The 20996-nt window shown below is 32.0% G+C and overlaps 3 protein-coding genes across 6 annotated transcripts; 2 read left to right on the top strand and 1 right to left on the bottom strand.

The window, feature by feature from the left end:
• Positions 1-1441: 1441 nt before the first annotated feature.
• Positions 1442-5454, top strand: LOC120083738 (protein ABIL2-like). 4 transcript variants are annotated; one of them, XM_039039608.1, is made up of 10 exons: positions 1442-1914; positions 2687-2820; positions 2905-2987; positions 3094-3244; positions 3977-4076; positions 4177-4269; positions 4363-4405; positions 4521-4615; positions 4740-4885; positions 5025-5454. In XM_039039608.1, exons 2-10 carry the CDS (start codon positions 2743-2745, stop codon positions 5193-5195), a joined length of 960 nt encoding a protein of 319 aa, XP_038895536.1. In that variant the 5' UTR covers positions 1442-1914; positions 2687-2742; the 3' UTR covers positions 5196-5454. The 4 variants fall into 4 exon arrangements, with proteins under 4 accessions (XP_038895536.1, XP_038895521.1, XP_038895542.1 ...); XM_039039593.1 differs by having other exon boundaries at positions 1443-1920; XM_039039614.1 differs by lacking the exon at positions 1442-1914 and adding an exon at positions 1941-2056.
• Positions 5455-5658: 204 nt separating this feature from the next.
• On the bottom strand, positions 5659-7360 carry LOC120083771. Its single transcript, XM_039039636.1, has 4 exons — positions 7207-7360; positions 6275-6347; positions 6139-6194; positions 5659-6019 (listed from the first exon to the last, which is right to left on the bottom strand). The coding sequence occupies exons 1-4, from the start codon at positions 7260-7262 to the stop codon at positions 5905-5907; spliced, it is 300 nt and encodes a 99-aa protein (XP_038895564.1). The 5' UTR covers positions 7263-7360; the 3' UTR covers positions 5659-5904.
• A 97-nt stretch (positions 7361-7457) lies between these two features.
• On the top strand, positions 7458-10621 carry LOC120083761 (50S ribosomal protein L9). The gene is made up of 6 exons (XM_039039624.1): positions 7458-7610; positions 8266-8427; positions 8538-8672; positions 9065-9172; positions 9303-9407; positions 10262-10621. The coding sequence occupies exons 2-6, from the start codon at positions 8284-8286 to the stop codon at positions 10424-10426; spliced, it is 657 nt and encodes a 218-aa protein (XP_038895552.1). The 5' UTR covers positions 7458-7610; positions 8266-8283; the 3' UTR covers positions 10427-10621.
• The last annotated feature ends 10375 nt before the right edge of the window (positions 10622-20996 follow it).

Consider the following 20996-nt stretch of genomic DNA (forward strand, 5'->3'; position numbering starts at 1 on the left):
CACGCAAAGACAAATAATCAATACCAAAAATGAAATTAATCAATTGATTAATTAGATAAAGTAGTATTTTGAAAAGTTAATGTGTTAAATTACTTCTAATTAAAATAAATAAATAAAATCTGGATTAATTTCTCGCGTGGAGATTTGAGACTGACAAGGGACCCACAAAGCAGGTGCCATTATTTTATTTTTATTTATTATATTGTATTGCTAATTAATGCAATAAATCTAATACTAATATCATTCATATAAACCATGGCTATCTCTCGATTCGAGTGGAGAAAAATAAAGGCTACTTTCAATAATTATTAATAATAGCAAATTGTCTTAAATCCTCATACTTTTTAAGTACAAATTTTTAAGAGAGACATTTATAATAATTAATAACCACTCCATACCTCTTTTAAATGATTTTCATATTCATTTAACCTTCCACCCATGTCATATGGAGAAAAAACACTATAACTATGAAACGGAATTTTTTCTTTTCTCTAATCATAAATTAATTTTTTTTTTTAAAAAAACTATGTATTTATGTATATTGTTACGGGGGATATTAGCTTATAAATTCTTTTATAATACCAAAATGAACTAAGTAAATGAGATGATGTATATATTATCAACTTTCGAAATCAAATGTTTGATTTTCCACTTCACATATTAAACAAAAATTTCGGTTATATAAAAAAAAAATTGTTTAGTTATATTCCACTATTAAGTTATAGTTTTAGATAAGACCGTAGAGTATTAGAATTTTGAACCTCTCCTCTTGATAGTCATGGTTAAAAGAGACTTTTCATCTTTGAACTTTGGTAGCATTTTAGTCCATATACTTACAAATTTGTAACAATATAGTTTCTGAATTCTAATAAATAACGATTTAGTTCATGTACTTTATAATTTGTAACAATTTAGTGTTTATCGTGAAAATTTTCATCAAAAGTAAGTGTCTATTTTTATTACGTAAGAACTCCAAGGCTTTCGTACCATTTTCACTATCTAGATTATGCAATTGATTGAGCAATGTATTGACATTATATCAAGTCACTACATCTCTGGAGCTGACCCTTTAAGCAAGATTTTGTGTTGCGTCTAATTTTTTTTTATTAAATCTGACTACCATTTATTTTTCAATAAAAAATAAAAATCGTTACAAATTGTAAAATACATCAAAATAAAATTTATGGACTAATATGTTACCCATTTGAAAATATGATAACCAAAGAGGACTCATTTAATTACAAGGTGATGTTACGAAGCCCCACAATCAACCAAGTGGGATTTCATATCAAGAGAAAAAAAAAGACAATATTTAGATTCAAAGAAAGAGAAAAGGCAAAAAAGCTCAGGAGCGCCTTGCACATATTAGGATTTTAAGGAGGAAAAAAAAATGGTGGAAGGAAGGGTTTTGGGGACCCATCATTCCACACACACACACAAAAAAAAGTGGCAACCATAACAGGCAATGATGGGGAGGAAGAAGTAAATTAAAGCAATTTTCACATATAATACAAAATCCCCACTTTTGCTTCAAAAAGAGAGGAACTTCTCTGCTTCCATTTCCAATTTTCTCTCTTTAAAACCAAAAAAACCACAATGCTCCTGATTTTCTGCCTTAATAATCGACGTGCTCGCCTTGATGTTTGTCTCTCCCATTTCCCTTCAAACGCCGGCGACCCTCTTTTCCCTCTTCAAAACTTTCCCTTGTTCTTGGTTTCCTTCAAACATTTTACAGGGGTTCTCTAAATTGTCGTTTTCTCTTTTTCAGTCAAAATCTTTTACCAAACCCACTTGGTTTTCTGCCTTGTTTTGGTTCTATTCACTGTGTTTTCACATTTTGAGGCTGAAAAATCAGATGGGATTTCGCCTACTCTCCCGTTTATAGCTTCAACCTATTCAGTTTCAGAACAACAGGTACAAGTAAGTATTTTCCCTTAACTTTCTTTCTTTCAGTTTTCTAGCTTTTCCCTCTATAACCCTTTATTTGGTTGCTGAGAAGAGTGGAAAAGGGAAAACAATTAGGCTTCTGGGCATGAATTTGTCCATGCTATTTGGGGTTTTGTTCTTCTGGAACTCTTAACTTCTATATTGAAAAAATTTCTCTGCAACTACTTTGAAGGGTGCTGGATTTTTGTAGTCTTTTCGACGTTGTTAAGGAGTGTGTGGATGGCTTATAAGTTTCTAGTGGGTTGCTTTAAGTTTTAATTATTCAGTATAGGTTGAGTCCTGGTGAAGATTCAGACAGAATGAGCTTTTTCAATACATGAATTCTAACATTTGCTTATCTGTTTAGGGAGTTTTTAATTTTTATTTTTCTCTGTGCTTGGATTATGGCAAAGCACTTCCTGTTTTATGTCGTTGATTGGTTCGAATTTGTTATATGTTTAACGTATGAGACAGCAAGTCAACTATTCTTTAATTTATTAAATTGAATTGAGGACTCTCATTACTTCTAACCTGTCAAAGGGAATGCTGTCCCTCTCCTGCTAAATAAATACTTTTGTTGTCTGTTCTACTTTTCCTAACGGGCTTTTAGGATTCTAAGTTTTTTTAAGTTAGTTTTGAAATTTTTATGAATGTTTTCACCTGCAAGTGGGAAAATTACTCGATTCAATGATTTTCATCTCTTCTCAATGGCTTCCTTTGATTGCTGAAATTTTGGATTTTTGATGTTTGATGGTTGCAGGTCTAGTAGTTTGAGTTCAATTCTCATTTTCTGGGACTGGAACCTAATCTTGTACAATGCCCATATCACAAGAAACATCCAATTTTGATGAGATTTCTATGAAGCAGAGTTTGATTTTCTCTGATTGTCTCAAGGTACTCATTCGTCTTTCGCAAAGGTTTTCGAGAAATGACAAGTCTTCATCGATTCTTTACTCTCTTTCTGGATTTGATTTTCAGGATTTAAAGAACCTGAGGGCACAGTTATACTCAGCAGCAGAATATTTTGAACTCTCTTACACGAATGACGACCAAAAACAGATGTGAGTCAGTTGAAGGGCCTTTCAGAAAGAAGTAATCAGAGCTTTCCTTCTATTAGTATTAGTTTATTAGAGATTGAACTGGAAACTCTCATTTTTTTTTTTGCAGAGTGGTAGAAACGTTGAAAGATTATGCTGTTAAAGCTCTTGTGAATACTGTGGATCACTTAGGTTCTGTTACTTTTAAGGTTAATGATCTTTTGGATGAAAAGGTGGATGAAGTATCTGGAACAGAGTTTAGGGTGTCATGCATTGAACAGGTAAGATCAAGCTTCATTACTGTTGCAAGTTAGATTATTTTTTTCTTGCAAGTTATTGGCAGAAAAAGAAAAATGAACAAGCCATGAACCCACATCCACTGAATGTAGATCCTCTAAAATCTATAATTCTTAGCTGTAAAGATTGAGAGGAAGGTGATTAATTCTCATTTTCACAGAGCTAAGTACTCTATGAATTGGTACTTTTATGGCCTTTGGCCTGGTTCAACAAGTGCTCCATTGCTCTCTAGAAACTAGCTTTTGTTGTTTTGTCCATCTTGTCTTTAAACACCATAGTCCCAAAGGACACCTTTAGCTGTTTTATTATTGAGACGTGTTTCTATGAGAGTCCGAGTTAGAGATATAGTAGGATTATTAGTAGAATATTAGTATGGTTATTAGAAAATGCTTATTAGTAAATAGCTAGTAAGTTTTTAGTTATAAATAGTGGGAGTTGGTTGGGAGCAAGATGTGAAGAACTCTGTGGGATTTCCTTGGGGAAATTTGGGAAAGACTAGCCATCTTGAAAGGTTATGTTATATCATATTGTAGTTTCTTCATTGATATTTGCAATTTAAATCTATCTCTTAGTGTTCTTGAGTATTCTTGTTAGGTGGTATCCTAACAGTTTCTTGTTCGAACGTTGTTTTTTCCCTGCATCGATACATATGATTATTTGCATATAGATTTACAAATTTATTGACATTGTTGTTATTTCTTTGATGGGGCTCTTAGAGGCTAAGAACGTGCCAAGATTATATCGATCATGAAGGGCATTCCCAACAATCCCTGGTGATAAATACACCAAAGTATCACAAGCGCTACATATTACCAGGCAAGTTTACCATCTTTTCCCCAAGACTTCAGTTTGTTTCTCTTGGATTCCGAGATTAAAAAAAATTCTCGAGTTCTTATATTTCATAAAATTTGTCCAGTTGGGGAGACCATGCATGGGGGTACCCAAACTAAATCCAAGTACCAAGGATGCAACCTAGATGATGAAGATGAGTGGCACCAATTTAGAAATGGTAAGCTGCTAAATCAACTATTTATTCTGATTTCACTTTGGAAATTTTTGAAATGGAGCTTCACCATCTATTAATGCGATCGATTTCCTCTAGCTGTCCGAGCAACTATTAGGGAAACACCACCATCAATTATCAGGTAAACACATTTTCTATTGATCTGCACTGAAATTGCTTGCTTACATTTACATCTTCTACTTCTAGTGACATGGGTTTAATGAAATCTGTCTCAACTTCGAATTTATATTGTGCAGTAAAGAAAATTCTCCCGTGCCTTCTCAACGACCATCCCCATCCCCGCAACCTAGAACGTTCTCGTTCACGTCTACCATGCCCAAGAAGGAATTAGGTTCATATGCTCTTTCCCCTTCCCTTTAGATGCCAGTTTGTGTGTTTTGTGAAGTTATAATATTGGTTTTTGAAGTGCCTTATGTCTGCTACCATAAAATCCAATCATGTTTGTTTCCAAGCAGATAAGCGGTCGGTTTCACCACACCGGTTTCCACTTTTGCGTTCTGGTTCACTCTCGAGTAGGCCAAAGACACAAAGCTCAAGCCGATCAACTACTCCCCACTCAAGTAGGCCAACCACTCCAAGTAATTCCAATGGCCAACGACGGGTGTGTTCATTATACTCTCCCTTCTTTTACCATATTAAGAGAAAACAACATCACTTCCTGGAATTGCATTTATGTTTTGCAAAAAAGACAGTTTATGAGTAACTGAGACTGTGCAACATGCATTTTTCTTTCCTCCCAGTATCCTTCAGAACCTCGGAAATCAGCATCGATGCGAATACCAGCAGAAAGGGATAACAGCAAGGATGTTGAACAATATCCTAGCAAAAGCAAGCGCCTTTTAAAGGCCCTGCTTAGCCGACGCAAGTCGAAGAAAGACGATATGTTGTACACTTACTTGGATGAATACTAGTACAAGAGTTTCAGGAAAGCAATGAACAACGGAGGAATCAGCTGGTGATTGAGGGCTTCACTCAAATTCAATTCTTTAGAGATACCACTTTGTACTGAAACCATTTCTTTGTTATTATTATTATAAATTCCATATAGCAGTTTTCCTTCATCCCATGCTGAAACCACTTTGTTATTATTATTATAATTTTTTACATCAAATTATAGTTACATAAGCGATATCATCATGTGGGCATGAAACATCGCTGATTTTTAAAGTAGTCCTACATTCTCAAGGCCAAAATAGCAGAACTCGACATAAATTTTGTACTGTCCAACTTCTATAGAGTAGAATTAATTCTTCCACTCCACACACACATATAGAGATTTTCCAGTATTAAGGTAGAGGAACAAAACAATTCATACTAATTTCTTATACATTTAATCATATTGGTAATGCTTATAACTAAATTTGGAATTCGACATAAAAATAACACATCAAGTAGTCAATAAGCTGAATATGAGAATTATAGGACAATGTGTATTGAAAATGCTATCTTGTTAGATCTCAATGGTCAAATGATGGGTGCAAAAAGACCATCACACTCGATCAAACAACAACAAAACATTGTGATAAAATTACAGGTCAGATGCAAATTAAAATCACAGCTACTGGAAGCAAAAAATGACACTTGATACTTGAGAGGCATGTAAATAGATCAGCAAGGCTATCAGAAATCCACTTCTTGTCCAAAATCTTCGACTGTTTTTGTGGCAAGAGTAAGCACATCTACAAATGCACTGAATGATGCACGCAAAAACCTTGCTTCCACTGCCTCAAAGTGTCTACAAAAATATGATCGCAGAGAATTAAGAATGCAACAACATTACTAATGCTCTAAAGAATCCTGTATTCAGCTAAAGTACATTAAAAACTAGGAATGCAAGGAGCAAAAGAGGCTCACATTGAAAGTTTTCCATCAGAAACTGACATCACCCTTTTGACCTTGTCTGGTTGCAACTGTACTTAGCACAGAAATCAAATGAGAAACAGGTTAACTTTGGAGGCACAATGTGAAGATTGATATCATTGAGAAGCACCTCTTTATCGACGATTAAAGCATTATAGACAATTGAAGCTTTCTTCTCAGACTCATAATCGACTTCAAAGTCACTGCAGAGAGCAAACGAGATTCAACACTTGGAAAACGAAGCAAATTACTTGTCCTGTCTCTACGAAGGTAATCTAGAAGAGATGAAAGATCGCTAACAATGAGTTGAACTGCATGTTTCCGATGTATGATTCAACACAGCTGTTGCTCATTTAAAGAAAGAAGCAACTACAATGACCATTTTAGAAACATATAGCAATTGTTAAACGCTGACAATACTCAAAAAAATAACTTTGGCTTCCAAAAACCACAGCAAAAGAACAAAGCTTTGGCTAATTAAAAAAGTCCATTCCATTCCAACAGTTAAGAATTCAACGACATAAGTGAGTGTTATGAAATTCACAATCAAAGAAAACAGAAAACATAAACCGTAGAGAAATCGGAGATTCACTTGGTTGACTAACCATTTGTTAACTATGTTTGTAGACAAAGAGAGAACAATTTTAATATTTTATTAAATTCCAAAGGCACCTTTAGGAGAGTTTATGTATAGCACACTGATCTAAGTGGAGGCCAATCGTAAATAACATAACTCACGACCTGTTTTTGATCATTCAAAGCATTAAATAATAGATTCAAGGCATTTCAACGATAAGCTTTTGTGACACTAGTCTAGTCACAAACTCTGGATGATTCAGCAACAAAAAATTGAACTTTCAGGGTAAAAGAAAGGATTGTTGTGGAAATTGCAGTGAACCAGAGAAAGAACAAAACGGATTAATCACAAAGAGAATTGCGATAAAGTTGAAGAGGCAAAGCTCACCCAAGTGCTACGAATAAATCGATTTAAATTATATGCCATTAAAATCAAAGAAAAACTTGTAATTATACATTTATGGACTTAGAGATAGAGAGAACAACCAGCTGAATTCCCATTTGGCCTCACCATCAGAAGCGACGGAAGCTGTTGGAGCCATCGCTTCAATTCAACTGAAAAACCTAATAGGAAAGCCACGGCTTTTTCGTAATCGTAAATAATATAAAGAAGAAAAAAACTATCTTATACAACATATATGTATATATATAAGGCCGGTTCTAATAGCCCATCAGACATCAGCCCTTAGCCCAATTCTAAAAAGTAAAAAAAGCCCTAAAACTAAGGAGTAAAGAAGACCCACGGCCGCCGATTCTTCTTCCTCACATTCTCGGCTTCTCCTCTCCAGTCGCACGTCTGGCCTGCCATCTCCACTCTCCGACCAGACCTCCACGATTTACTCAGCGGCTCAGCCGTCCGAAGCTCGACCGCCAGTCCCCACCAGAAAAAGGTATTTTAAGACTGATTTGGTGTTTAAAGTATACTTCACTTCGTTTCGTTTATACTCTTGCTTTAAAATCCTGATTTCGTGTTTAAAGTTCAAGATTGATTTGGATTCCTTTATTTATTTATTCATTTTTGTTTATACTCACTGCATTTCTGTTCAGGTGAATTGAAACGATGGCTTCGACAGCTATTTTCTTACTCACTGGATTACTTTTATACTCCACGATTTCTTTTTAGTTCAAGACTGCTGAAGTTACTCTATTTTCTTGCTCTTTTTAATATGCATTCGTTTGGCATTTGCACAAATATGCATAAAAAGATGTTAAGAATTTTCTAGTAGTTTGGTTCAAGAGAAATTATGTGATTAGGAGCTCGAACAAATGTGACACGAATTTGTACATTCATATGGGAGAAAGAAACAAAAAAGTTTTGATATATATGACCAAACATCCAAAACTTGGAGGGGACATCAGGAAGCTAGACCATATGGGCAAGGTCATATTGCTCATATGGTCTATAGGACATATTTGAAGTATAATGGAAAATTCTTGTTTGAAATGAAGTTGGAGTCAATCAAGGATGAAAAGAAAAGAAAAAGATTCTAGAATTGGGAACTTGTAAAAGATCTGTGGCTCTAAATTTTCCATTTCCTTTTACAGACTCGTTGTAAGATTCGAATGGCTTGTATACAGTATGGTAGAAATGCACTCCGGCAAATTATTAAAGATACTAGACTTCATCCTTCTGATCGAATGATGCAGCCACTGTTATTCTCGAGTCAGGGAGTTAGACATAGGAAGTTGGAAGTTATTCTGACAACAGTGAGTATGTGACTTCACTTTTTTTTTTTTTTTTTTTTTTAAGCTTTTATGCCTGACTGTATGTTTTTATGGACAATGAATTGAATATTTCTTCTTTGATGTTTAAAAAGAGCATTGAAAAGCTTGGTAAAGCCGGAGAGACAGTTAAGGTTGCCCCTGGATTCTTTCGGAACCATCTCATGCCCAAGTTGCTGGCTGTTCCAAATATTGACAAGTATGCTTATCTGATCAAGGAGCAACGCAGGGTACGCCTCTGCAATATAGAGCTTACCAGTTACTTTTGATTGTTTTTACCTACGTGTTCATTGATAAGTTTTAGTTTGTAGTTCTTTCCCAATTGCAAAGAGAGGGGCTGGGGAGAAGACAAATGAATTTACATTATAGTAAATCGTGCTTCTTTACTTGTATCAAATGCATGATATACTTTTTTTTGTATGATTTTAAATATGACAACACATTTGAGAGGTACGAAAATGCATAATCTTTTATCCATTGTTTGGGGACTTAGTGGAGGATAGGCTGATTAGTTTTTCTCTGGAATAGCTTGGTTTTCCCACGTTGGGTGTATCTCCATAGTAGATTTAGGATTCAAATGTTTATCTTTGGTTTTTGATAATTTGGATTTGTTTGAATGTAGATTTACCAACCAGTTGATGAAGAGGTCGTGAAAGTTGTGACAGTGACGAAGGAGGATAAGATGAAAGAATATGAAAAGGCAGCAAAACGTCTGGATAGTACTCAGCTGGTTTGTAACTCTATTTTTTCATCCTTGCGTCTGAAGTTGTCTTCTTAGGATTGGAAAATTTTGGATACTTTGATGTTCCTCCAAATTGGTACACTTAATTAGTTATATTTGATGTGTGGTACTTTTTTAGGTGTTGAGGAGATTAATTGACAAGGAAAAGTTTCGTACTCGTGCTACAAAAGATGAGCCCTTAGCTTTGCAATCTTCTGTGACAGTAGACGACATTGTTGCTGAGGTAGGCATTGATCGATACTTGTATACTTATTGAAATGAGAATTTCTATGGTTGGTTACTTATTATTCCTCGAGAATGAGACTAGAGTTGATATTGTTGGTGACGTGAGGTAGGCTTTTACATTAATTGAATTGATGCTTCTCTCCTCTCCCCTTTATTTATTTATTTATTTTTGGATAAGTCCCTCCCCTCCCCTCTATAGAATAGCCTAATGTGAAAGTGAGGGTGGGCTTGAGAGTATCATAATGTGAGTTCGTGAATAGAATGGAGATGATTTGCAAGGTACAACTCTTGTTTGCGAATTGTTTGCTAGAAAATAAGGTTGAAGGACTTCGAATAAACATTTCTTTCTCTCTCTCCTTTTCAGTCTGTTCGCCAACCTAATTGAATAGGAGTCTTGACTCGTTATGAGACACTCATACAAAGGGTGTTTGGTCCTAGGAGTTGGAGTTGGAGTTGGGATTTTAGGGTTGGGGTTGGCACAAGGGTTTGTGGGTCCCACAATTAAAAAATTAATTTTATACCTAGGAAATTTTCTAGTACTACTGGAGTATGAGTATCATACTCTCTTCATTCACATTTAAATTTGACTTCATAAATATTAGTGAAACCCTAAAGTAATGTTAGTGAGTCTCATTCAATTTTAAAAAGTATGTTGATGTGACACACAATAATGGGAGTATGGAAAATTTTTTCCTTGAAAATTTCCCTTAACTCCTTACATTGTAGATCTCATGACTAAACAACTCCAACCCTTTTTGCCTCAAACACTCCTTTATTGTCTTTTAGTGATAGAGACCTCTTTTTTCTTTCCTAATGTGGATCTAAGCATTTCTTTTTTCTTTTCTGGTTCAGGTGGCACGACAATTTTCTGTTCAAATTGCGCCCGAGAATCTGAATTTACCATCCCCCCTGTCCACATGTGGTGAATATGAAATACCACTCCGATTTCCAAAGTCGATCCCCTTGCCTGAAGGAAAGATCTACTGGACCCTCAAAGTGAAAGTCCGTAGTAAATAAAAGTGGGAAACACTTGCTCTCGCTTTATATGGTGCCTCTGGTATGGGTTTCTTTAGATCGCTAGGCCTTTAGTTATCAAGTTGACTGTTTGTTGATTCTTCAATGATTGAATTTAAGCTCTATGCTTAACTTTATAATGAATTCACACTCTGAGACAGATGAATCAACGTGAGATTTTGTGCGTTCTTGAATTAATTTTCTCTCCTCTGTGTGCATAAATGTTTAAGAAGTTTTTTGCTCTCATGCATACCTCATACTTGTGTTTAAACTGCACTATTTTTACTCTTCATACTTGTGTTGAATCCCTAATACTCGTACTTGGTAAGCTGACACTTTTTCTTTTTTTTTTTTAAAGATTTCGCCCATTCCAAGGCCAACAAAGTATATTAATTATTAACTTCTGTCACCTGAAAGCTTGAACTTGGGATCTTGGAGGGTTTTAAACTATTGATCAAGTGATTTTACTTCGTGGTTAGATTAAAAAATGTGCATTCTTTGTTGGGCATTTGATTATTAATTCTAGTTGGAGTTTATAATCCTATGAACTAAGTTACTATAACTTGACTTTATTCTCTTTCCCCTCCTTTTTTATTTATTTATTACATTTGTCCTAATTAAGTTTTAACTACGTGGCTAATAGTTACTAGAAATTTTATAATCAATTTAAAAATCCTTTAATTGTGTTTTTAGAGAGAATGGATTTAAAAAACCCTTTGAATTGTTTTTTTTAGAGAGAATGGATTTAAAAAACATTTTGAATTGTTTTTTTAGTAATATCTATTTTACCTTCATATTTGCTTACATGCTATTGTGTAGGTGTGATCTACCGAAAAAAATTAATAAATTGATAATATCATTCTAAATTAATATCAAACTGACTTGTAATTGGTTCAAAGTTTTATAGCAAATTTTACTTGAAATGATGAACAAAATTTGAGAGCAAAATCGATTTGACTTGGTGATGATTTTAAAATTCAATCGTGTTTATATGTTTATTTTGTTTTGTTGGAATATGTTCTCAAATGGCTTAATCTTTTTAAATTTGAATTTCATTCTTAATTTGAAAATTACAAAATTACAACCAGCTATTATTTCCCCCTTTTTTTTTTCATAATCTCATTTTATTATAATCTTTTGATAAATGTATAATTTATTTAATACTTTTATAAAAATGTCAACCTCTATAATTCTTATATATACTTATCACGAATGTAAAATATCTTATTATATTACTTTTATTTTTACAAGTTAATATATAACTTTTAGTTTAATTAAATCATATATAAATATTTTCATTCAATTCATCTGTCATTTTATTTTTACTTTCATTTCCATCTCTTCTCTTCAAAATTTAAGGTTAAACATTTACGATTTAAATTTAGAGAAATATATATTCATTCAAAATTTATATTTTTCAACTACGTCCAAGATATTTCATATTCGTTTTTTAACCACTTGTTATCTTTTTATTTGGTTTTATATTTTATTTTTTTTAATTGTCTCATGAGTCATGTGTTCCTTCCCGACCATTATTTTTCCTATTCCCACTTTAATTAACACTATTAAGATAAATAAATAATGACACAGAGAAGGATAACATAATTATAAATACTTAAGAGAAAGAGAATTAATCAATCGGCCTGTGATTGGTGCAAATTTTTGTGATAAATTTTATTTGAAATGATAATTGAAAATTGAGAGCAACATCGATTTTGACTTTATAGTTCAATTGCATTTTTATGTTTTGTTTTGTTGGAAGATGTTTATGTAAAAGATTTTTTTTTAGAGGTTAGGGAGATATTGAGAGAGGAGTTGAAGATTTTAGGGAAATCTTGTTAAAAAATAGTTTAATCTTTTTCTTTTCTTTTCTTTTTTTCTTTTTAATTTTAATCTCATTCTAAATTTAAAAATCCCAATAAACTATCATTTTTCCTCTTTTTTCATTATTTTATTTTATTATATTTATTCTTCTTTTATTCTTTTTTTTTTTTTTATAAATGTTTGATTTATTTAATACTTCATTAATTCCTTAAAAAATGTCAACATCTATAATTCTTATATAAAATACTTATTGTTTTTTTTTCCTTTTTCTCCCTCATAATCCAATTCATTGGAAGAAGCACGACAATTACTCATGAGATAAATATCTTATTAGGTTACTTTTATTTATACAAGTTGATATGTAATATTTAGTTTAATCATCCCACATATATGTATTTTCATTTAATTCTTCTTATCTTTTTATTTTTATTTTCATTTCGATCTCTCTTTCCTTTAAAATTTAATATCAAATATTTACGATTTAAATTTAATAAAACTTGTACTCGTTCAAATCTATATTTAACTATACAATTTGTGTTATAGAGATTTTCAACTACGTCCAAAGCATTTCATATTCAATTTTTAACCATTTGTGATTTTTTTTAACCATTTGTCAGGTGTGAGAATGGATCCTCTAACCTTGAGATGGATAATAAAAAGTTTAAGACGGTTGAATGATGCTCATTTTTTGTCGCTTTTCATATAAGTGGTAAATTAATTTATAAAAAAAATATACAATCCCATCTATTATTTGTTTCATTATTTTGTAAAATAATGTTAAATATCTACGATTTAAAATAAATGAAAAATATTTTATTTAGTATTCAAATTTCACCTTCAAAATTCATGTTCTAAAAAAGTTTAGCCACGTGCTTTTTAACTAGTATCTATCTATCTATATATTGCTATGTTTGGCTTGTAGAATCTTATTCAAGTCAATTAATGGAGACGAGATGTTTTTCAACTAGATAATTTAATTCACACCATTTATTTCTCCATGATAATAATTTTTTTTTAGAATAGATGATATTATTATACAACAACAAGGGGATCCCACAGCCCGGGATCAAGGCATCAAAACATTAAGCACAACCAAAGACAGGGTAACAAAACCTAAAACAAAGCCTACAAGATAAGATCGGAACAAAACCAACACAAAAAACAAACTCGCAGACCACTAGAGAGAAAGCCAGAGAAAAAAAACAAAAATCCCACAAATAAGGGACAACAGCAAAACAAAGAACAACGGGAAGTACAACAAGAAAAACATCCGTAAACACACTATATAAGTCCAAGAAGATCAACCCGCCAGGAAGAAGCACGAGCACGAACCGTAGAGACCATAAGGTGAACCATAGCTGACACCGACCTCGGTTTACTTCCATGCAATTGCCGATTACGTTCTTGCCAGATATAATATATGAAAATACACCAAAAAACACAGAATAACTTACTATGCACCCCTTTACCCGACCTCATTCGACATAACCAACTCAACTCCACATCCCAACTCGCCGCTCAATACGACGAGCCCAAATGATGCAACACACCAGACCACACCTCTCTCCTAAACCCACACTCAAAAAATAAATGATCTCGCGACTTCATACCTCCCCACACAAAAGGCACCCCCCTCTGACAATACACCCCAACTCTTCAACCAATCACGCGTACCCAACCTGTCCCTTACAGCTAACCACGCACAGAATGAGTGATACGGAATACCACCCCCTGCCCATAAAATACCAGCCCAAGATACCCTAGGACGACGAGGACGCAAACTCTCGCAACGCACTAGCGATAGAAAACCGACCACTCGCATCCGCACCTAACACAATAATATTCCCCCTCACCCTAGGCCCCCACTGCCTGAATAAGACCCAAAATTCTCAATAAGCTCCCAAGACACTATAGGTCAACTCAACCTCCCTCACCATCCATGAAATTGACAACCGCGCCTCCAAACTACTCCCTGCATCATAAACCACTGTAGACCCATATGAATCCAAAATTGCACCCCCCGACAACCGAGGATCCCACCAAATAAAAACAAGACAACCATCACCAACCATCAAACGAACCAAATGCTTGGATCTATCTCTATTTCGCAAGATAGCCCTCAAGCACCAAAGACTTCCCAACATCACACTCGAATAACCCACAAAGACCACCCACGCAAAACATAAGCCTCCACCCACGCGCCACCATAATAAACATGATTTAATTAAGAGAGCCAGAGCAGCTTCATAATAGCAGCCTGGTTCCAAGATGCCACATGCTTCACACACCCAATCCCTCTCTGCCTAACGGTAAGCACACCCATCCCACGTCACCCGTCGCACCACCACCGACCTCACCGCACTACTCTTCCATAAATAATTACGTAATAAACGATTTAAAGATATATAAATGAAAGAAAAATGAAAAAACATTGAGATCGATAGTATCCATGACAATAATTTCCTTCTTTCTAGTTTAACTGATATTAACTTGTTATATATTTATATAATATATATATATATATATATATATATATATATATATATATATATAAATATAAATATAAAAGTACGAATGTGGAAAGAAACTTTTTAAAACCATTTTACCTTTGTATATTTTTATAATACCTAAATTGACCTTAAAAAGTAATTCTTCTCTCTTTTCCAATGCCTTTCCCCCTCTCTCTTTATCTTGAAATGCCCACCCATCTACCCTTCCTAAGTCCAACTCTCTAAATTAATTTTCAAATTGCTTCTCTCACTCAACCTTCCTTCTTCATAATTAATTCTTTCCATTACTTTTCTTTCTTTCTCTCACCCATCCATTCACATTTCTCTCTCTTAATCTTCCATCTTCTATCTATTATCTCTCTCAACCATTCAAATTTCTCTCCTATCTTTTGATTCGTACATCATTCACCCCTTTCATTCATGTTCACAAGGTCCCAACAAAAGGTTGGAAGATGATAAAACACATCACTTTCTTCTAATATTTCATTTATTGCATCTAACTTTTTTTTTTATAGGGTATATGTTTTGCATATTTTTTTTTCTCTTCTTTTTTTTTCATTTAGTAGAGACGTAGGAAAGAGAAATGCAATATTCAAACCCCTCAAGCATTTATAGTAATTTCGTTATTTTCCTTTCTCTTTGTCGTTCTACCTATATATGTTTGTCTTATAGATAATGTTTGTGTATGTTTTTTCTTATTTCATTTTTAAATAGGGATACGAAAATTGGAACCACCAACAATGTGCCTCAATACTTCTTCAACCACAACAATAACAAATGTTCAAGGGATTCATTGTATTTTTTAAAAATAATTATTGGTTTGTAATTTTTCATATAATTTATTTTATATATTTAATTAAAATATACTTTGTATCCATATATATATATATATATTTATGATATGCATTCTTATATTTGTTGTTTAAGAAATTAGTAATTGCATAAATGTAATACAACTGTAATAATAAAATAATATTAAAAAAAGAACGATATCATTGGAATAAGAAATAATACAAAGAAGTTATAACTTTTCAAATTGAATAATTTTATTCAGTGTCCTCCATAAATCTTACATTAATATAGGAGAAGACTATGTTTTATAAGTAAGAAGATGAATATATAAAACGTTGGATTAAGAAGTTGAATATAATTATAATAAATTTTTAATATATGAATAACTATAATGTTTAATACCTACTCAACTTTTTTAAATGATTTTTTTTTTCATTTAATTATTTATCTCTATTGTTCTAATATTTCTTATTCTCCACCCATTCAACGTAATTCCACAATTTTCTCTCTCCCAACCTATCTCTACAATTTTACCCTCTCTCACCACATTTTTCTCTCCCGCTCTTCCACCCATCCATATATTCTTCATCTTACATGTTAACTTTTAATTTTTTCTTAACTTAACCAAATAGGGTTTTTTTTCCCCTTTTAAACATTGGTGGGGAATGTTGGTGGTGGAGGTTGAGGGAGGGGATCGAGGAGAGAGAGAGGCGAGAGAAAGACTTTTATTTTTTTTTCAATTTTTTTCTAACTTCTAAATGTTTTAACAATAATATTATACTTAATTATTATAATAATGACCTTTTAAACCTATTTTTCAAAATTGAATGACTAAATTGGCTAAATTCAAATTCTAGAGACTAATCATACAAATTTTTAAAAACTTAAGGACTAAAAAGATATTTTTCCTAACTTATATTATGAAATGTTAACAATTACAAGAGTTTTGGTAACATTTCTCCACTCATAAAACTATATAATAAAAAGTTCATCTAATTGTTTTTTTAGAAAAGAAAATTTTGTATTTGTCAATATATCTCATTTGGTGCTCATTTCTAAAAATGTTTTTGAATTGAGTGTATCATTGCTTATTAAGCTTTTTACTTGGGTACATTTTTTTTTTTCTTATTCTTATTCCTTCCTTTTTCTTTGTTTAGATAAATGCAAAATATAAATGCTTGAGTACTTTGCCAACCATATTAACATTAAATTTATGATTGGAATGTATACATGTCAAATGAGAAATTTCAACGACTCACGAGTTGCCACATCATCGACAAAAGTCTGAGCCTATTGGAAAATTTATAAGTTGGATCGGACCGAGTAATTAAAGTCCCTCAGGCCCAACCCAATACAAGCCCATGGTGAAATTTTAGGTCAAATTAAAGATTAAACCCAAGCCCATGAGAAACCTCTATAAATGGAGACCTTATCTCTTCATTTGTGGGAGGTTAGAAGAATTGAAATCTGAAGCTCCAAGGATTTGAAGAACATAACTCCTCCTAAAGCTCTGAAGATCAGAAGACATATTAAAACTTTGAAGATTTAAGCTCTCAAGATCCAAAACTCAAGCTCTCAAGTGCTGAAAACCGAAGCTTCTCAAGCTTCGAAGACTGAAGTTCTCAAAATTTGAAGAACTGGAGATATGAACTATTTGAAGCTTTGAAGATTAGAAGATTTCAACAAACTAACCGTATCTTCATAACCTACAAGCTGAAGATTCAATCTCCACAAACCCAAAGGCCAAGTCCAAACCCACATGTTTACTCTATAAATAGAGAAGCTCTGACCACACTTGAAGACTGAAGTCCTTCGGAGATACAAACATTCTTCCAAGACTTCAATTCCAAGATCATCACGTGTTTCACTTCCTCAAATTAAGCGTACGCATTCGACTGAGAGATAATCAGAGGATCAAGTACTAAAGATCGAACCACATAGCATCAAATCAACATCAACATTAATACCAACTCAAGTTCAATTCCATGAAACAAGTTTCTCCGAAAGTCTTGTGCGAACACTAATCCTCCAAAAAGATCAACAAGCCCAAAGACCAATCGTCCAAGAAGATCATCAAGCCCAAATGTCGATCATCTAAGAAGATCAACAAGCCCAAAGGCCGATCATCTAAGAAGATCAACAAACCCAAAGGTCGATTGTCCAAGAAGATCAAGAAGCCCAAAGGCCAATCGTCTAAGAAGATCATCAAGCTCAAAGACTGATCATCCAAGAAGATCAACAAGTCCAAAGGCCGATCATCCAAGAAGATCAATGAGCCCAAAGGCCAACCATTCAAGAAGATCAACCAGCTTAAAGACTAGCTTATTTTGAAAGCATCAAAATATTATGTATTTGAGATTGTACTCACTTTTCACAAAAGTAATACAAATACAAATTTCAAGTTCTACGAAATAAATTTATCTTGAAATCTCGTGAACACTTGCACCTCGATGCTTATTGAATTATAGAAGTCAAATACTATTTTGTAATAATTTATATTATTGCAAATGTAAAATTAAATAGTATTGACTTGATAAAATAAAATGAAACGGAACACACATGTTAAAATTAATATATGTATATATAGCTTGGCCTAGAAGATGAGGTGTTATATATAGCTTGGCCTAAAAGATTAGGTGTTAAATGGATTTATCCAATACTTTAGTTGTTGTTTTATTAAAGAATTGTTTCATTTGTCTTTTTTTAATTACTTTTTAAGAGTTAATCAAATTTTGAATGGTCGAAAAGTATGACTAACATCGTCACGAAAATAGTACTAAATTTAATCTTTATCGTCAATTCATGATTGTGTTAGATGAGAGATCCTTAATTTTATGTTGTAGTTAATTACACTTAATAATCATAAAACATGTTTATTGCCATTAATAATATACAAAAATATGCTTATTTATAAGATAGCTCTAAATCATGATGGGTTCATCATCCTACTTTATTACCCCGCAATTTATTATTCGACATGTTTAGAAGTAATTTTAAAATGATTAAAATAAAGTTGACATTTTCAAAATCATTCAAAAATACTTTTAATCATTCAAAATCAATTTTTTTGTTATGAAACCCGCATTCAAACGTGTAAAATTAAACATTAGAATAATTTTAAAATTAATTTTAAGTGATTAAAAATATATTATATATTTTTTTAACAGTTACTCCCATACATGCCAAGTAATAGACTCATTTACTCTCATACATGCCAAGTAATAGAGTCAGACTTGTGTGAGATTATTTCTTTACTTTTTTTTTTTTTAGAAAAAAAACTATTTATAGAAGATTATTTATAATGGGCAATTGTAAGGGACGACAAAATTGGTTGTCATTTTTGTAAATATATCGTGTAAATAAAAAAATTACAAATATGTTTTTTTTTTTTTAAAAAAATAAGTCTATTGGGATGTACTATTTAATAATCTATCACGAAAGATTCCCATTACTAATAGACTTTTTTAACAACATATCATTAATAAACCATTTTAAAGTTTATCACTAATAGATCACTATTATTGACAAACTATTTTTATGTCTTTCATTGGTAGAACATTTCTACTAGGTTTGCAAGAAAAAAATCAAAAAACCGCTTAAATCAAATGAAACAGGTCATCGATTTGACAATTTCGAGTTGAAAATATATAAAATAAAAAATATTTGGTCGGATTTGAGTTAAGCAAAAAAAAAAAAAAAATGAAAATGAAAATCCTAATTGACCGATAGAATATATATAATAAGTATTGACATTTATGTCGAAAAGGTCATTTGGTTATATCGGTTAGGAGGTGCACCTAAAACCTTAAGGTTGTGGGTTTGGGATTAAGGGTGGTGCAGTTTCTCGTTAGACCGTTTAATTCACAATTTTCTATATTTCCTTAGTTGAACAATTGATTTGGTTTTGATTTTCTATAAAAACTGAGCCGAATTGAACCGCTTATGGTCTATCACTAGTATAACTTTATGTTTATCATTGATAGATTTCAGTTATATATAAGTCTGTCGAATATCAACAGATATATCAATAGGTATGATAAAAGTTAAAATTTTATCATATTTAAAAATATTTTTAGGTTGGACTATATTCTGTGTGAGATTATCATATATATATATATATATATATATACACATTTGCCCCTTTATAAATGTAAAAAAAAAAAATAATAAATAAAAAAAATTACTATTGAGTTGAAATGGCTAATAACTTCAATTATTATAAACCTAGTCAATACATAAAAACTAATAACAACGTACAAGAAACGATAGATGAATTATTCTTTTCTTAGATATATTTTTTCAATAAAGAAATGTATAAATTGGAAGCATAAATTGATGACACATTTGAAAATGGCTAAAGTGAGCTAGGGAAGGAGAAAATACATAATATCCTTAATACTTTTTTTTTAGAAAACAATAATCTTATACTTTCTTGTTCGAAATACAACGTACGAATGATTTCCTTTTGGAATGAAAATTCAAAGTTATTCCGAATTTTAATTCATATTAAATGATTAAAGGAATATTATGATTTAGTAACAAAAGTTAGTTTAATAAGCAATAATTATGGTCCTTCGAAAATTGCAACCAAACAAAAGTAAAAATTAGGGACAACCCCTTTTTAAGCCCTCTAGTTTTGAAGGATAGGTAGTTTGATCGCTTAATTTTTAAAATGTACATTTTCCATCTTTGAATTTTTTAATTAATTATTTGGTCTATAAATTTTAGAAATATAACTATTTAGTTCCTAAAATTTTTAAGAATGAGTTTAAAAGATCACTTAAATATTTTTTTAAAAAATAATTTTAGAGAATAGGTAAAATTTTCTAATACTTATTTTCTGATTTAAAATAATAAAAATTTAACGTAGTGATCTTTTTAAACCTATTTTTAGAAACTCATGGACTAAAAAATAGAAAGTTATTTTAAATGAAAAAACTGTTAAAAATATTTATAAATAATAACAAAATATCACATTGTAATAAATCGCGATAAACTACTATCTGTGTTTATGCATGATAGACACAGATAGTAGTCTATTGCTATCTATCGCGGTCTATCACAGATATAGTGTGATATTTTGCTATTATTTCTAAATATTTTGGTTTATTTTTCAATATTTGAAAACTACATACTAAAAAAAATATTTTGAAAACTTAGAAATCAAATGCACCTATTCTAAAAAACGTGGAACTAAAAGTACATATTCTTTTTTCAAATTAAAAATTCATAGATCAAACGCATATATTATTTAAAATTCATGGATTGAAACAAAAAAGAAAAGTAAATTGAGTTTTTTATACAGATGATCCTTTCATAAGAGCCTCTATAATTGATAATTTGCTTTCACAAATTTATGAAATTTAACTTTCAACTTACGTCAATATGCACTACTACATATATAATGTATCACATTAGGAATTACCATTTTTATCGTAGCCATGAAT

The sequence above is a fragment of the Benincasa hispida genome, chromosome 1 (assembly GCF_009727055.1).
Source record: "Benincasa hispida cultivar B227 chromosome 1, ASM972705v1, whole genome shotgun sequence".
Lineage (NCBI taxonomy): Eukaryota > Viridiplantae > Streptophyta > Magnoliopsida > Cucurbitales > Cucurbitaceae > Benincasa > Benincasa hispida.

Coding starts and splice junctions, on each gene's coding strand:
- LOC120083761 (XM_039039624.1), top strand. CDS start 8,284: ATGGCTTGTATACAGTATGGTAGAAATGCACTCCGGCAAATTATTAAA. Junction 8,428..8,537: donor TGGAAGTTATTCTGACAACA/GTGAGTATGTGA, acceptor ATGTTTAAAAAG/AGCATTGAAAAGCTTGGTAA. Junction 9,408..10,261: donor TAGACGACATTGTTGCTGAG/GTAGGCATTGAT, acceptor TTTCTGGTTCAG/GTGGCACGACAATTTTCTGT.
- LOC120083738 (XM_039039608.1), top strand. CDS start 2,743: ATGCCCATATCACAAGAAACATCCAATTTTGATGAGATTTCTATGAAG. Junction 2,988..3,093: donor AATGACGACCAAAAACAGAT/GTGAGTCAGTTG, acceptor TTTTTTTTGCAG/AGTGGTAGAAACGTTGAAAG. Junction 4,616..4,739: donor CATGCCCAAGAAGGAATTAG/GTTCATATGCTC, acceptor GTTTCCAAGCAG/ATAAGCGGTCGGTTTCACCA.
- LOC120083771 (XM_039039636.1), bottom strand. CDS start 7,262: ATGGCTCCAACAGCTTCCGTCGCTTCTGATGGTGAGGCCAAATGGGAA. Junction 6,348..7,206: donor GCCAAATGGGAATTCAGCTG/GTTGTTCTCTCT, acceptor TGCTCTCTGCAG/TGACTTTGAAGTCGATTATG. Junction 6,195..6,274: donor CTTTAATCGTCGATAAAGAG/GTGCTTCTCAAT, acceptor TGCTAAGTACAG/TTGCAACCAGACAAGGTCAA.